Raw genomic sequence first — 17,642 nt, 5'->3', positions numbered from 1 at the left:
TCCTTCCCCTCCATCTTCCTGGCTTAGGGCCTTGACATTATCTGATTTTTTCTAAAGCTCTGAAATACAAAAATTCAGAGGCTCACTCAGGCACAATGAGGCACACTTAGAAATTAGTGCAGAGTAAGCATATGTACTTGTTCCAATAGTTAGCATTCTGCTTGATGTCTATAACAGTCTGTGACTTTAGATTGTAAATTCCTTGGGATGTGGATCTCCCTCTCTATTGTATCAAACATAAATTACTTGTCTTCGCTGTCAAGACCCTTCAAGACCTATCCACACCCTACCAATCATCTCTCATGCAGTATCAAAAGGTTGACTCCCACCTCTAATCGGTCCATGATGCCAGTCATCATGGCCCACTGTTCAATTTTCAAACAAGCATCTTTGTGCTTTCTCCCATGCTGCTCCCCACTCTTGGCAGCAGCTACTCCTACACATCCACAAAACTACATTATCCTCCTTAAAACTCTTGCCTACAAAAAACTTGACAGTTCAGTTGCTACAGTCCACCACTGCATCATGGTGACCAATACGGTCTCGTTTCCTTGTACTCCTGTCTGTCTGTATCATCTCTTGTTTTAGATAGATTGTAAAGCTCTTTTGGGCAGGGACCTTCTTTTTGTTCTGTGTTTGTACAGCAACTAACACAGGGGTTCTCAAAGTGGGGGTCAGAACCCCTCAGGGGGTTGTGAGGTTATTACATGGGGGGTTGCGAGCTGTCAATCTCTACTCCAAACCCTGCTTTGCCTCCAGAATTTATAACGGTGTTAAATATATTAAAAAGTGTTTTTAATTTATAAGGGAAGAGGGGGTCACACTCACAGGCTTGCTATGTGAAAGGGGTCACCAGTAAAAAAAAGTTTGAGAGCCACTGACCTAGCACAATGAGGTCCTGGCCTGGAACTGGGGCTCTTAGGTACTACGGTATTACAAATAAATAAGCTTCTTATACTTTACCAGTAAATAATTGGTGCAACATATTTTATTTTGCCCTACTCATTTTATCAAATCTAAGCATTGAGAGAAATTACTAACCACAACAGAGGGATGGCTTTTTGAATGTGGCTATCTTCCCCTAAGATACTAGAGACATATTTAAGTATTGCTAAGGGAAATTGGACCAGAACATCATTTTCTTTAGTTTTAATGAACACACATTCCTTGCTACTGCATATTACTAAAACAGCAGTCTTATTTGATTTATGGATTTTGCCATACATTCTGACAACTACATTTGCAAGTAATTCATGGCCTATACCTATTAAATAAATAAATGTAATATATGCATTGCAGAAAAAAGACCTAAAATATCATTTTGTTGCACTTCTCTCACCTTATCTGATGCAGTGTCTTCAGAAGATTTCACTGAAGGGTCAAGGGTTAACGGAACAAACAGAGTTAAAGATTCTTCTTCTGGATTGTCAGACTGTAATTTTGATTCACCATCTAATACTTCACTAGCTGTTTCCTCTTCAGTCATAAGTGATGTTTTGATAGTCCCTTCTGTTAGCTCACCATTGAGTGGCTCTGATTCAGTTTCCTAAAGTGACATTCATAAGTCAAGCTAGGGCACAACCATTGTTCAAAACATCAGCATAAAAAACTCAGAGGCAGAACTTTTGCATAGAGACATTGATCAGCAGGGTGAGAGATTCTACCAAGACACCTATGTTACTTTTAGCTTTAACTTCATAACTTCTGTTACAGAGTAAAACTGTTGTGCAAACAGGGTTTGTTTTTTTTAAATTTTGGCTTTTTTTCCCCAAGCATAAAAATTAAAACAAGCATTTTCAAAATTTACACAAGTCCCTGAAATACAGCAAACCATTGGTTCCTCGAGGATCATCTAATTTTCTTTAGAGATACTAGACCAGATTCTGACCTCTGCTTCAGCTACTTTGTGCTGCCAGAGTTAACAAGCTAGCTGGGGATTTACCTTACAGAAGCTCTTGTGGACTCTAATGTTCGCAGTAAGTATGGAGGAAGTTTTCCTAACCATAATTCTGTACCAGCTTCATCTTCCAAATGGATTTAAGATGTAGTCCCACATAAAGTGCATTGCAATAATTTCATATAGAGTTGGCAAAGGCATATATCACGGTAGCAAAGACCACACTTAACACAAAAGGTTGCAATCTCCTGCTCAGATGTGGATGGAAAGCTTCCTCAAGCCTACCATCACCACCTGGGCCTTATTTACATTGAACCTCAACCAGTCTTAGCTGTTACCTCTTTCTCATCTTGTTTTTCAGGTGGTGATGTACAGAACTCTTGTGTTTCCAGTACTAACTGATCCTCATTTTCAACTACTGTTTCCTCTTCATTTTCAACTACATTTTCTTCAGTTTCTTCTACTAACTCTTCTGAGCTTTCAGATGTAAGTGCTACAGGTTCCAACCTGCCACAGAAAATAAAACACTCAATTTTTTTAGGTTAACAATCTCAGTGACACCATTAAATAATGAGAACTTTCTCCCACAGTAAGTTAATTAGTATAATACACATTCATCATACAGGAGTGTGGAACCCAGCTAAATAAATACAATTACATATTGAAAATGGCCAACTCCTAACTAGATAGCTATTCAACTAGACTGTTGCTGCACCAATATATAAAGAGGCCTCTATCTTCCTTCCATTGAATTCAAAGCTAGAAATCAGGAACACCTTCATGAGAGCTGAAAGCTTATGAAGTTATAAAATGTTAATCCCTTAACTGTAAAGAAAAAAAAAAGTGGACCCTGTGAAAAGAGACCCAGCTTCTCCCAACCCAGGTATACCACTATCAGTCTTATGGGACTTCATTTTAGCTTTACAAGACTACTCAAACAATTATCATTAACTTCATATGACTTACAAAACGTCTACCTGGATTAGAATTCAAGATAGCAGACAGAACGTAGATTGTTTGGAAAAATACAGCTTTGCTGTAGCCAACAGGTAATAAGGTCTCAGAAATGTTCACTTTTTATTTTTGGGATGATGGAATTTTTCATCTTTAAGTGCACTTAGGTTTTATATATGAAGAAATGATATTGTGCACAATTGACTTGTATACAGTTGTTTCACAAGTGTTCTGTAACTACACACCACAGTTTCTCAAGATGGATTATGGAAGTGGTACCACAAAATTTTTACTACAAACACTAATATCCTGATTTTCAAGAATAGTCATCAGCTTCCCAAGTATCCAACTAGCCAATTATCTGTGGCTACACGTCTCGAAGCACTGATTGCCAATAAATTTTACATATTCCAAACACTGTCCATTTTACAGCAGCATATTGTCTAGAAGTGCATAATAGCATATCATCTCTGGTTCCATTTAGCTAGTCACAAGGAAAGTAAAAAGCAGACCCTGGATAATGCAAGACATGTGAAGCCACTTAGGGCTTGTCTACATTGACATTTTACAGCACTGAAACTTGCAGCGCTCAGGGGTGTGAAAAAACACACCACTTAGTGCCGCAAGTTTCAGCGCCGTAAAGTCCCAGCGCTGGCAGCCGTGCTCCCAGTGCTGGCAGCTATTCCCCTTGTGGGGGTGGTTTTTTTTAGAGCACTGGGAGACCTCTCTCCCAGTGCTTTGCCACAACTACAACGCCATGTTAAAGCGCTGCCGCGGCTAATTTGATTCACCAGACTGCCGCTTGCCACACTAAGTCTTTTGAACTTGATCAGGTTTCAGTAAGGAAACCTATCCCTCCCCAACAAGTCATGAAAACAGATACCAGATGGACATTCTGCAGGAATGTAGATTTTTACACAAACTACACTCCAATTACTATGATGAAGTGACTTGGCCTCTTGTTTCCCTGGCCTCCACTAGAGATGCAGTTTTAACAGAATACAACTAATTTTCTTTCAATCAGTCTATACCTTTTACCAATCCAAACAAGTTTCAGAGCCTAACCAGTAAAATTCTCTTCATTTCAGTTAGAGGGGTTAGTATTTTTGTGTTTTCTTTTTTAAATTAACACTAATATTCTCCATGGGAGTCTGTGCAATTAATGTTTCAGGGTGTCAGTGGCCTTTCAAGAGTTTTTGTACCATACAAGCTATAAATCAGAATACAAAAAGCTCTGTATGTTCCCATCTTACAAATACCACACACACCCTTCTGAGAACATTCTCACAGTGATATATAGTTAAACTTAGATTCCTGAAGATTTCAGTACCATAAAAAGTGCTGAATGTGCAATTAGTCACCAGAGTGGTGTTAATATCGTTCCCAAAATCTGCGGAGTTTATACGGAAACACAAACCATTACTTTGTTGTGATCACTTCAGAGTCGGCAGCTTGCTTTTCCCCACTAGAGTTTTGTTTTTAAAGTAATCAGCAAATCAGACTAAAGCAGAGGAAAGGAGGGTATATCAATTTTGCTTTCTAATGGGACAGGAAATAGCCTGTACCACATGAGTAGGTACACCACAGCTCTGACACCACTGAAACTGCAAAATGAAAAGTGACACATTACCTGCTTCCTGATATCCAAAGAAGGTTTTCATCCTCTCCTGAAGGAGTTTCAGTTTCAGATTCCTGGCTCCTCTTTCCTATCCTGGGACGTTTTAAATGACTGCTTCGTGTTCGAGTGGAAACAGGTGTAACATCAAGCTCTTAAAGATACAAAAAATGAATGTAAATGAAAGAACATGCATACCTAATGGATCTGCACATAGTAAGAGAATAACTTGAGTATTTTTCATAGAAGTAGGCATATGCAGGGCCTAATTGAAAAAGCATTTCATTATGAGATTTTTTTTAAACAGACCAAAATAAATTTATAATACTAGCATTCATCCAAGGATCTTAAAGTACTTTACAAACATTGTTTAGGCCTCAAAACACCTCTAAAGAGGCATTAGTATTTTATCCATTTTATCCAATCAAGGCACAGAGAAGTTAAAAGTAATGGTGAAAATGGGCCATTACTCTAAAACGTAAGCACCATAATACTGATGTTCAACATTATTTTTACCTTCAGAAGTGCTTGCATGGGCATCTAGGATGTCTTTGCCTTTTTGAGAATCAACCTAAAGCAGAAAAACATACTGTACTTTAAAAGTCTGAGCTACTGGAGATTCTATTCTCCTGATTGAAATGCCTTCATCTCCCAACCCCCAGATACATTCTGGAATATTAATTCAAGGTTGGTCTTTGGGAGACTGACTACATTCGGATGAAGGAGTTAAGTGAAAAAATGGTATCTTCTCAATAAAGAGATCAGCTCACTGGGTGAATTTAGAATCAGATCTACTCTCTTAGTGACTAATACACGTTCTTACTATCCCAAACATCTAGTTTGGGATTAGTAAAAGAAAAATCAACCAAATTAATAAATCTTTATTACTGGTGATGATGTGGCAAGCTGGGTAAAACAGAGCTTCAGCCTTAGATTCTAGGTGTAGTCTGCAGAGCCAGCAGGTAGATGAGTTGTCTTTTTATTCATGACCAAACTAGATCTGCAGTCATTAAGAGATAAGCATCCAATCCCACAAATCTATTTTTACAATAATTTTTCAGAGTATAAGCTTCTTGTTTTTAAAACAGACCTATGATTAATTGCCCTAGATTAGCTACTTTAGGTAAACTAGCACTAAAAGGAGGCCATGTCCACCAGCTTTGCTGCAATTCCAACCCAACCCCAAAGACTTCTGCTGCAAGACCCAATGGGTTGCAATGAGTTCTGTAATACATTGATATTTGAGGGAACATCAATTAAATTTAAATAGAGGGGGTTGTTTATATATTAGTGTTATAATCACTTCAGTATTCCTTGTTTTTATAGACAAAAATAATGTAATACACAGGTACACATGGGAATTGTTTTCCACATTAATATATTACACTACTCCTAAATCTTCAGAATTTTGTACTGATAATGCAGTCCTCAGAGAGAAAGTCAGTTCTAGTATTTTGGAAGGGATTCTGGGATTTGGGATTCTGGCCTCCAGAAAGTATTTTAGGCTTTTGACATTGGATGCATTTAAAGTGACCAGACGTCCCGATTTTGAGGAGTTTGTCCTGCGTCTCGACCAGAGTACGGTCAGGACACCCTCTGTCCTGATATTTTGTTTCCTGGTCTTCTGCAGGAATTCGGCAGAGAGTCCTTCAGTCGCGGATGGTCTTCAGCGGTATTTTGGCGGCGGGTGCTTCTGTCTTTGGCAGCAAGGTTTATTACCCACCGCCAAAATACCACCGAAGACCATTCGCAACTGAAGGGCTCTCCACCAAATTGCCGCCGAACTCCCAGACGGATGAGTGTTAAAAAAAAACATCCAACCCCTGCGACGGTCCCGATATTTTCCCCTTAACATCTGGTCACCCTAGATGCATTTATTTTTTCCCCTCCAACTTTTGGGCAGGGGCACAGATGACTTGACTCATTTGGTAGGGCTTGAATTCCTAATTCACCACCACAGCAAGCCTTAACAGCAACTAAATGTCCCACTGCTCCTTTCCCCATAATACATGACTGCATCCAACAACCTTATGTAAAAGTGCATTAATCCGTTGTTTCTGCTAAAATGATTACTAGTGGAGATGACATTTAAATAATGAATCAAGTTTCAGAGTTAAAAAACTTACTGTTATGAATGACAGCGCTCAGAGTTATTGCTTCAGGCTTGTTTACAAACTCAAAAAAAACCCACTCTATCTGTTTGCATTCAGTTTACCTTTGGGAGGTAACCTTCTCAACCATGCTAGACACTTACATTTTACTTTGAATACAAAGTTTAGATTTCAGTAGCTAGGTTTTGTGCCTAAGGCACCAGTCTTCCATAATTAAAGTTTACTCCCAAGTGCATTTTGACTGGTTTGTACAATGCAAATTAATACCTCATTAACATTCATCAGTATTCACTGTATGCAAGCAGCTTTATCTTGCAGAATTTTCCATCTCTTAACAGCTGCATAATAGTCAACAAACAAAAATATTCAATTGCATATCCATATGTGGATGAAACTTGGCTGAAGTTTCAAAGATGCACAAAGAGACTCGCAGTCCTTCTGCGAGAGAACTGAATAAATCTGAATGCAGGCTGTACACTTTACAACATATTCATCTACAATGCGATTATGCACTTTCATGAACACTATCTTCTTAGACTGATACATTTGATGCTCTCATCTGATGCCAGAGATGTGCAGCCTTTGTACTGTTTGTGTCTACAGTGCTAAGTGTCATAGTTTGAATATTCACACATCCCAAGACTGCAAGGTCGGGGAGGAAATCAACTGAAATACTCTCCTCCCTCAAACCTATAGCAATTTACCATTGCAAGTTACTAGACACTACTAAGGCCATCTCATACCCTACAGCATACAAAGAGAGCACTGGCTGAAAAAAAAATGATAGTACAAGATGCATCCTAGTATTCTATTAACACTAGGTGAATTTGTAATGTCTAAGCAACAAGCTGGTCTTACTTTGCTGAAAAAGGTAACATTAACGCAAGTGTAACAAAAACATGTGTCTTTCATAGCTCCTGACACCCATGTCAATTTAGTTCAACTACAACAAAATTTCACAGTAAGTATGTTTCTGGCTTTCTCACTGAAGCCACGACTGTCTTCAAAGGTAATCTGATAAAAAGTCATGGGTTTTGATAGACTGGATGGTTTTCAAAAAAAAAAAAAAAAAAGATATAGTGCAGGCTCTTAGGCCCAGAGAACACTGAAGAGATACTAGAAGTTCAAGCTGGATTCCTAAAAGGACTTACTGAGGGAGAGAAGCACGGGAAAATGGAGGATAAAGCAGGAGTAATGAACAAGGAAGAGACACATTTTTATTAAATTCATGGATTTTATAATCAGTTTCCTAGGAATCATCTACATTTTTCCCAAAAGTTTAACCAGTATCATTGCTCTCTAGTTAGAAGTTTAAAAATGGATTATTAAAAAAATATATAACCTTCCTATATGGAGACCCATCTCTTTCTCTTCAATAAAAGATCTTACAGAACAAGTAATTAAGGAAACCAGAAGAATATGACGATATAAATTATACAATTCTGTAAAATCTCCTAGCTTTTATGTATAAAGAAAACTGTGTGTATACCTACCCTTAGCTGTGTTTCAATCTCTGTGCTTTGTTCGCTTCCCGTTTCAGATTCCATGGCAGATGGCAGAAAACACTCCTCAGTCTGGGAACTGTTGTTTTCTTTTTGAGAGGCTCCTGCTCTTAGAAAAATTCAACAGAAAAAAAGTGCAGATACAGTTTAAATAATGAAGTTAGCCGGTGTCTTTCCAATGACTTCTGTGGGGATTGTTCACAATGGGGACTGTCTACAAAAGTTATTGTAGACACTGTACAATGTAACTTTACTTTTCAAGTTTCAATAGTTTTCTAGTCCTGTTTCCAAAGAATCCTTACCTGTAGTTTTGAGTGTTTCTCTTTGCAATACACTGCTAATAGGTGTTCTCTGGAACCAGTGTCCTGCTCCTTCAACTTCCCATAGAAGATCATGATCCCCTGGGTACTTTTCAAAATACTGCTTACAAGCTGAACAAACATAAATAAAACAAAACCACACCACACAGTATGTACATCTGTAACTCAGCTTAAGAATTTATTCAAACGCTATCCTACGGAGTCAATTATAATCTGACCTTCTACTTTATCATACTTATAATACATCACAAACAAAAAGGAACTTAGGCACCAAGATGTGCACATGTCTAACCTGAGTAACTATATGATAACATTTCTGTAATCCTCATCCATCTAGAACTCAGTCCCATCCTCTTATTTATCATCTTCCATCACTGTACTATGTCTTAAATTTAGATTGTAAGGTTAAGGGGGCAGGGACTGCAGGGTTTTTTTCCTGTCTTCTAGGAAGCATTTTTGGGTATTACAAAATAGTTACAGTAACTCCTTGCTTAACATTGTAGTTATGTTCCTGAAAAATGCTACTTTAAACAAAACGCTGTTAAGCAAATCCAATTTCCCCATAAAGAATTAATGCCTTAGGTTCCAGGAAATTTTTTTTGCCAGACAAAAGACTAATTATATATACTGTGACAGATCCTAACCAGTGGGGTACAGGAGTCTGGTAGAGGGCAAATATACTGGTCACCGGATGAGTAGTTTTCTGTTCCCTGAGTGACCAGAGCAGGGGCTGCACTAGAGTAATCAGGAACCTGCTAGAACCAATTAAGGCAGACAGGCTGATTAGAACACCTGCAGCCAATCAAGGCAGGCTAATCAGGGCACCTGGGTTTAAAAAAGAGCTCATTCCAGTCAGGCCAGAGGAGAGGAAGTATGTGTGAGGAGCTGGGAGCAAGAGGTGCAAGGAGCTGAGAGTGAGAGTGAGAGGGTGTGCTGCTGGAGCACTAAGGAGTACAAGCATTATCAGACACCAGGAGGAAGGTCCTGTGGTGAGGATAAAGAAGGTGTTTGCAGGAGGCCATGGGGAAGTAGCTCAGGGAGTTGTAGCTGTCATGCAGCTGTTACAAGAGGCACTATCGACAGCTGCAATCCACAGGGCCCTGGGCTGGAACCCAGAGTAGAGGGTGGGCCTGAGTTCCCCCCAAACCTCCCAACTCCTGATCAGACACAGGAGAAGTTGACCCAGATTGTGGGGAAGATCACTGAAGTGAGCAAAATCTGCCAATAAGCGCAGGACCTACCAAGGTAGAGGAGGAACTTTGTCATTACACATACACATACTAAGTTTTAAACAAACCATTTAATACTGTACACAGCAACGTAATTGTGAAGCTTGGTTGAGGTGGTGCAGTTAGAGGCTGGGATATTTCCCAGGAAATGCCTTACTGCTAAATGATGAATTGACACTCGGCTGAACCCTCAAAGGTTAACACATTGTTGTTAATGTAGCCTCACACTCTACAAAGCAGCACATATGGAGGGAGAAGACAGCATGGAAGCGAGAGAGACAGAGACACACCGTGTGTGTGAGTGTGAGAGACACGCACATTTCCCCTTTAAGAACACTGACTCCACTCTAAATACTCTGCCTTTTTAAGTAGATTAGCAAGTTGAGACAGTAGCAAGCTCCTTCCATCCTGAGCCCTGTTGTGTCATGTCCCCCCCCATTCTGTGGAGATGGGATACAGGAGCTGGGGGAGGGGAACACCCTGACACTAGCACCCCTCTTCTCTCCCCTTCTCCCTCCCCCCCCACAGCAAGCAGGAGACTCCTGGGAGCAGATTCAAGGCAGAGGGCCTGCTGGGCAGCTGCTGCACTGGGAACTTAGGGGAGTTGACGGGGGGCTCCTGGTCCACCCTGGTTCCAAGCCCCCACCAGCTAGCTCCAACAGGTTGCTCTTTCTGCAAACTGTAGACAAAGCAGGCAGCTGCCAAACAACGTTATACGGGAGTACTGGGCAACTTTAAACAAGCATGTTCTCTAATTGATCAGCAACATAACAACATTAACCGGGACGACGTTAAGCGAGGAGTTACTGTACTTATTATGCCAGTTTGTGACTACAAGGTGCAAGGAAAAATTTCTTCCTCAATAAAAAATATCCTTGAATCCCAACTTTCAAAAATGAATCCTAATTTATATATTACCTGTCAGTTTATGTACAAGTTACAAGGTTATTTGTTTCTAGAGAGTTTTAAACCAAACACGGATTTAAAGTTGCCTACATATCAGGGATATGCTTATGAATAGCACATGCAGCCAACGGATTCTACCAACTGATGTTCCCAATAGCACCCATGTAAAGTACTTTGTGGGAATGCAGAGGAGTTGTCTTTAGCACTGTTTATTACAACGCACTCACCATTAACCTTTGGCATTTCCCTCTCCCCTCTCCTCTTAAAATCCTATTGGTGAATATTTCATCTAACTCAAACCAGACGTCACCTTCCACACAACTCCACCATAGCACGCATTGGGAAGGAAGCGCACCACAGCAGGTATCCCCCACATCTAGAGAAGAAGGATGCTAGCAACTATCCATTTATATGACCCCCATCACTCCCACTTTGAGCCTTACTAGCATTAACCAAAAGCTGAGAGGGCATTGTTACCAGCAATAGGTGGGGAGAGCTGGCGTCACTTGTCACCATTCCTATTGGTGTTTGTTCTCCTCCTCAAAGTGATCAGCTACTATTTCTGGTGCTGTCCCTGAAGACTGGCCCTCTCCTAATGGCTCATCCTTGCAGGTAAGGGAGGGGACAGGAGACAGAGTGTGTGTTCTGGCTCTTACACCATATCTGGAAATTGCCCCTGGCAGTAGAGAGTAGACAGGAACCGCTGAGGACTCCCACAGCCAGTATGCTTTGTCGTGGGAGTGCAGGAAGAGCCTCCACATGTTATTAAACTGCCCTCATATTTTGGCTTTGGGACATATCACAGCCTCAGGAACCAGCAACCCTCTCTCCCTACTTCACATACATTCTGGGTAACATTTGCCCTCAGAGCTTGTAAATATTTGTATCTCACCTATGAGCACTTCAGTTATTTCACCAGTTTGGATTCTTGTTCACCTCCGTGGTGAGATCTCAACAAGCCAGCACATGAGACAGCAAACCTCCCCGGCCCCTTATTTAATACTAATTAATGTTACAATTAAAATAAACTAATCTCTGTTACTTTTAAAACTAAAGAGGAAAAGCATTATGGACTTATTTTGGGCACAGCACTTTCAGCAAAGTATATCTGCAATTCCAGAGAGAGCAGGATTTTTCTGGTGCCAACAGAAATATCAAATATGTGGCAGAATGCAGGTAAAATGGAACAGGAGACATTAATTCTCCCCCAAGGAGTTCTGTCACAAATGTAATTAACACATATTTTTAACGAGCGTCATCAGCATAGATGCATGTCCTCTGGAATGGTGGCCAAAGTATGAAAGGGCATACAAATGTTTAGCATATCTGGTACGTAAATACCTTCCAATGCCGGCTACAAAAGTGCCATACGAACATATGTTCTCACTTTCTGGTGACATTGTAAATAAGAAGTGGGCAGCATTATCTCTCGCGAATGTAAACAAACTTGTTTGTCTTAGCGACTGGCTGAACAAGAAGTAGAACTGAGTGGACTTGAAGGCTCTGAAGTTTTAACATTGTTTTGTTTTTGAGTGCAGTTTTATGTAACAAACAAAAAAAAAATCTATATTTGTAAGTTGTACTTTCAGACAAAGAGATTGCACGACAGTACTCGTATGAGGTAAATTGCAAAATACTATTTCTTTTATCATTTTTACAATGCAAATATCTGTAATTGAAAGCAAAGTGTATATTATTTATTACAATATAGAATACTATATGAAAATGTGGGAAAACATCCAAAATATTTAATACATTTCAATTGGTATTCTATTGTTTAACAGTGTGATTAATCACGATTAATCACAGTTTTAATTTTATTGGGTTAATCGCATGAGTTAACTGCGATTGACAGCCGAAGATATAATATTAACCAATAGAAATTCAAGGATTACAAGAAAATAAAGTAGCATGCACATTCTCCATCTGACTTTTTAAGATTTATTGAATAACAGCATATTTTATATTTATTTAAAGTTTGTCATGTTAAGAAATTTAATCTCTTCCTTCCATGTTGAACTGAGATGGGAGTATTTATTTGGAAGTTTAAAGAAAGCCAGAGTGGATAGGACAGGAAAAAAATTACAGAGTTTACCTGTATATATGAAAGATGATAGTGGATAGCGAAGACCAAGTGTGTCTTCAGTAAAGGAATCCACAAAATCCTCCAACATCATTAACCCAAAATCTTTCCCACGATGCCTCTTTCTCACAAACATTGTGTCCAGCACTGGAAGTTGATAGCTTTGGGTAAGATAGGAGCTACATATGCTTCCTGAAATCATGGAAAAACCATACATCAGTATTTCATCATTGATTTGTCATAGTTTTAGATCAACATATAGTGGCTTGGCTTTTACTGTATCCTGATGATAATAGATGTACTGTACACACAGAAGCCACATTCAGCCACTCATTGGCTCGTTGGGCCATCTTCGTATTTTTGCAGCTTTACAGCAGGCAACACAACGTAAGAAAGCTTGTCTGGTATAGTGGCCTACTGCTACACAATAAAGAATGGAAGGCTACAGAGGAGAAGGGAGTGGGGTCAAAGGCACACTTTGGAATCCTGCTGAGTTATTTCTTGAGGAAATCTGCAAAAGAGAATGAAACGAAAAGATGGAAGAAAAAGCCAAAAGGCTCAATCCAAATATATTGTTTTTACATACATTAAAAAAATGTTTAAAAACAAACCCATAAGTATGGAAGTCAGCTCTCATTTAAGAACTGAAACACAAATCATCAACCCCCCCAATTTTTTTTTTTACGGAACATCAATAATGCTGAAGTCAAGGCAAAATTTTATAAGAAGGGATTTTTCCATTCATAGCATAGCATGGATTACACATAATTATTATTATGAACAGGTGCACTGTGACACAACAAAGCAATTTTAGTGTTGAAAAATTCTTGAAAGATGACCATGAACTCACTGGTATCAGAGTAATAAATGTTATTTTTCTGGATTTGTATTACAGTGGTAAATACTGGTCCCAAGGCAAGATTGGAACTCCATGGTGCTAGACCCTGTGCGCACACAGAAAAGATTGTCCCTACCCTAAAGAGTTTACAATCCAAGTAAAATAATAACACAAATTTCATATATAGCACTCATCACAGACATTAATTAATTAGTCCTCACAATACTTTTGTGAGGTCAGTTGCTATTGTCATTTGCAAAGCAAGAAAAACTCAGTCAAGAGAGATTAAGTTATTTAAGGTTACACAGTGAGTCCACATCAGAGATGAAATTAGAAAAACAGTAGTAAGTTCCAGACCTGTGGTCTGACCACTGGACTACATCTCAGTCTATTGCCACAGAAAGAGGAAAAAAACCATGAAGTATAACAGTATTTCATATTCAAATAGTCTTGGATGTTTATTAGCTCAGGATTAGTAAATGGTAGAACAACAGGAAAAGTAAGTGTAGTTGCATGATCTAATTGCCACAATGTATATGGAACAAATATTTGTTATAAACACTCCTCCATCACTCAGAATCTAATAAAATCAGTTGTATAGAAACTAGAATAAAGTATTAACATTTCAACTCAGAAGTCATTTTTGTGATCATTGTGTTGACTTAACTTTTAGCTTGAAAATTGCTCTATTAGGACCTGAGCAGTTTCATAGATATGTTCATAAAGGCACAATATTGATAAACAGAACAAAGACATGCCACCTGCCAATTACCTTCCCCACAGGAACTGCCATACTGGAACAGATCAATGACCCATCTGGCCCAATATCATATTTCTGACAGCGGACAAGGCCAGATGCTTCAGAGGAAGGTATAAAACCCTTCTGGTGCACTTAGCTGTACAATAGTTGCAATTCACCACGAATTTCACTGACATTAATCCAAAAACCTTCTACTAGGACAAAGTTAGGATGTCAGATCATACTACTTTGGCCCAAAATTAGATATTCTATTATTTAAGGAGGGCTGTCAGTGTGATCAACAAATTATTTACAATTAAGTTAGCTTTAATTCAGCAAAAGTTGAAAAATGAAATAGAGTTCTGAAACAATCATAGAGAACTTACAATGTATATTTAAGCAGTGAGAAAAAATGAGAGAACTATCTATAAAGCAATGTTAATGACATAGAAACATGCTACTTAAATTGTAAGCCCCTTGGACCAATCATTTTGTTCTGTGTTTGTACAGCACCTAGCACAATGGAGTCATGGTCTGTGACTGGGGTCCTAGGCATTAGCACAATACACACAAATAAGGAACAGCAATGACGACACCTGACCCTGCAGCTACTCTGAGATCAACTGGAGTTCTGCACACAGGAATTGCAGGATCAGACCCTAAATGTGCACAATACAGCATTAATGTTTGTAACTTCCATAGTCTGGGTGAATTTCACCCTCACCAGATTAATCTGACCCCATCCAAAATATATTAAACTCTGCAAAATATCGTCCCTTATGACCCACATGTGTGTCTTCATGCAGCACAACTGTACATATTCAGTATTAAAAGGGTAGAACACTGGACAAGATTTCTGCCTCTTGAGTTATGGGGCTATAAGAAGCAGCTAATTACCTTTGTAACTGGAGGTTCTTCAAGGCATATGGTCCCTATCTGTATTCCACTGTGAGGTACACATGTGCTCCATGCACCCAGAGCTGGAGAATTCTGAAAGCAGTGCCTGTCATTCTGGCATGCACCTTCACTCTCCTCATGTCTCCAACCGAAGAGACTGGAGTGGGGCAGACCGATTGCCTCTCCAGTTCCTTCTCTGCCACAAATCAAAAGATGATTCGAAGCAGAGCGGAAGGAGGGCAGGTGGTGGAATACACATCAGGACCAAATATCATGAAGGACCTCTAGTTACGAAGGTAAGTAACTTCCTTTTTGAGTACTGGTCCCTATATGTATTCCAATGTGGGTGACTGCAAACAGTACTCAAGTAGGAGGAGGGTGCAAGGATACAGATGGCAGAGCAGAAGCAAGGACTGCCATTCCAAAGGATGTAACGGCAGAGGAGTCTTGTACTAAACATAACGCCTCGCAAATGTGTTGATGGAACGCCACTGCAAATATCATGTAGAGGTTCTTCTTGAAGCGATGCCATAGACATCACTTGTGCTCTTGTGGAATGAACCCTCACCCCATGAGTGAGAGGGAGAGAGAACAAAATACAGCCTGAGACGTATTTCAAGATTCTTTGAGAGGTTATAGCTTGACACCGAATACTTTCTGCTACAGTGGTAGACAGCTTGGGAGATTTCTGTTTGGACTCTTGAGATATCGAGTGCTTTGTGCTGTGTGGTTGCCAATATGAGCTGCCTGATCTAACAAGGATGTTGTGATGTTATTGACGTGAACTGTGAGCATATAGATTATTGTGACAACCAAGGTTCTATAGTTGCACCAAATCTTGTAGAAAATAGGTCAAGTAAGGTGCCTATGGAAAGGCTGTAATTTGCTGGTTACGATTATGCTGTCTGTATGTGTGTATCATTTTTGTATTTGAAGTTATGAGTATTGGCTATGTACTTGTACCTCAATGTATTTGATTCTAAGTAGCACCAGTGAAGCATTTGGTCAGCTTCTTGAGAAAGGACTATTCTCAGTAAGTGCCCAACGAAGAAACACTTAACTGACAATGGACTTTGGGAGACGCCAATCCACATCTGAGTTTTCCTGGGAATGTTCAAACTAACATGTAAACAATGGCGCTGGCCTGCAAAAAATGGAATCATTCATGGACATGTGACTTGCCCAAGTGGCTACAAACTCTATCTTGTGGCTGCAATTTTTCACAGAAGAACAAAGGGGTTTCCGCCCACAAGAGAGAGAATATAAACAGCCCTGGAAACCTCTCCATTTTATCTTCAGCTGGCTCAAGAGATGACCTCTCCACTCCAAAGAGATGCCTGAAAGAAACTGGGATAAAGGACTGTAACTAAGGGGGTGTGAGTGATTGCTGGACACAAGCCATAAACCACGACGTTGGTCTGAAAAGGACTGGGCCCAGACTAGGAAGGAGTCTAGTCTGTGAAAGAAGCTTATTGGGACACCTCGGAGGGTGAAATTTACCTGTATGCAGTTTCCTACTGTATTAGGCATGTTTTGTTTTATTTTGCTTGGTAACTTACTTTGTTCTGTCTGTTATTATTTTGAACCACTTAAATCCTACTTTTTATATTTAATAAAATCACTTTTGCTTATCAATTAACCCAGAGTAAGTAATTAATACTTGGGGGAGCAAACAGCTGTCCACCTCTCTCTATCAGTGTTATAGAGGGTGGACAATTTATGAGTTTACCCTGTATGAGCTTTATACAGAGTAAAATGGATTCATTTGGGTTCGGATCCCATTGGGAGCTGGGTGCTGAAGGTACGAGTACCTGCTTTGAGTCGTTTTCAGTTAAAGCCTGCAGTTTTGGGGATGTGATTTAGCCCCCGTGTCTATGCTGGAGCAGAGTAGAGTGTCTGGCTCAACAAGACAGGGTTCTGGAGTCCCAAGCTGGCAGGGAAAATGGGCTCATAGGTAGTTTCAGCACATCAGGTGACAGTCCCAAGGGGGTCTCTGTGACCAAACCCATCACAGAGGTATCTGTAATGATCATCCTGTCCAATGAGGAGGAAAGGAATGGCATGCCTACGCATTCTTGGCATGGAGTCTTCCACCATAGCCGAAATGATATTAATTTGGTGGGAACAGCTACTAGTGTGTTCACGGCTGATTTGGTGAGCACACTGTTTGAAGCCATGCTTCCAGACCAACTGATAATGGATGGTACCGAGACACTAATGTCGCCAAATTGTGGTCTGGTACCGACAGAGCCTTAGATTTGTGGGCTTTCTTGTCGTGCCCCTGAAACTTAGGACATTCTAAATTCTCATGGATTGAGCTAGAAGATTTGCTCAATTTAGGCAGGGCTCTATTCGACTTCTTCTAAGTGGATTTGGAGGAGGATTTAGCCTTATATTTATAAAAACACTCCCTGTCCTCCTGACAAGATCCCACCAAGAGATTTGTAGGGGTAGACTCCCTCGCTCCTAATTCGGACCCCGTGGCATGAGACACACACCTTATTGAGTCAAGCTGAAGGTATGGGAGAGGTCCCCCTGGCCTAGGTATTAC

General features: G+C 39.9%; 1 protein-coding gene across 7 annotated transcripts in view; it reads right to left on the bottom strand.

The window, feature by feature from the left end:
- Positions 1-17,642, bottom strand: part of FAM169A (family with sequence similarity 169 member A) — a 52,325-nt gene that overhangs the window by 4,568 nt on the left and 30,115 nt on the right. For all 7 annotated transcript variants that reach the window (XM_050944591.1, XM_050944590.1, XM_050944588.1 and 4 more), the window contains 7 exons: positions 12,630-12,809; positions 8,382-8,510; positions 8,071-8,183; positions 4,983-5,037; positions 4,482-4,620; positions 2,236-2,404; positions 1,340-1,546 (listed from right to left, as the gene is read on the bottom strand). In XM_050944591.1, coding sequence (XP_050800548.1) covers positions 1,340-1,546; positions 2,236-2,404; positions 4,482-4,620; positions 4,983-5,037; positions 8,071-8,183; positions 8,382-8,510; positions 12,630-12,809 — 992 coding nt within the window. The remainder of the gene's footprint in view (positions 1-1,339; positions 1,547-2,235; positions 2,405-4,481; positions 4,621-4,982; positions 5,038-8,070; positions 8,184-8,381; positions 8,511-12,629; positions 12,810-17,642) is intronic.

The sequence above is a fragment of the Gopherus flavomarginatus genome, chromosome 3, assembly GCF_025201925.1.
Source record: "Gopherus flavomarginatus isolate rGopFla2 chromosome 3, rGopFla2.mat.asm, whole genome shotgun sequence".
In the NCBI taxonomy this organism is placed as follows: Eukaryota; Metazoa; Chordata; order Testudines; family Testudinidae; genus Gopherus; species Gopherus flavomarginatus.
The sequence above is the reverse complement of the archived record's forward strand: the minus strand, read 5'-3'. Positions and strand labels throughout refer to the sequence as shown.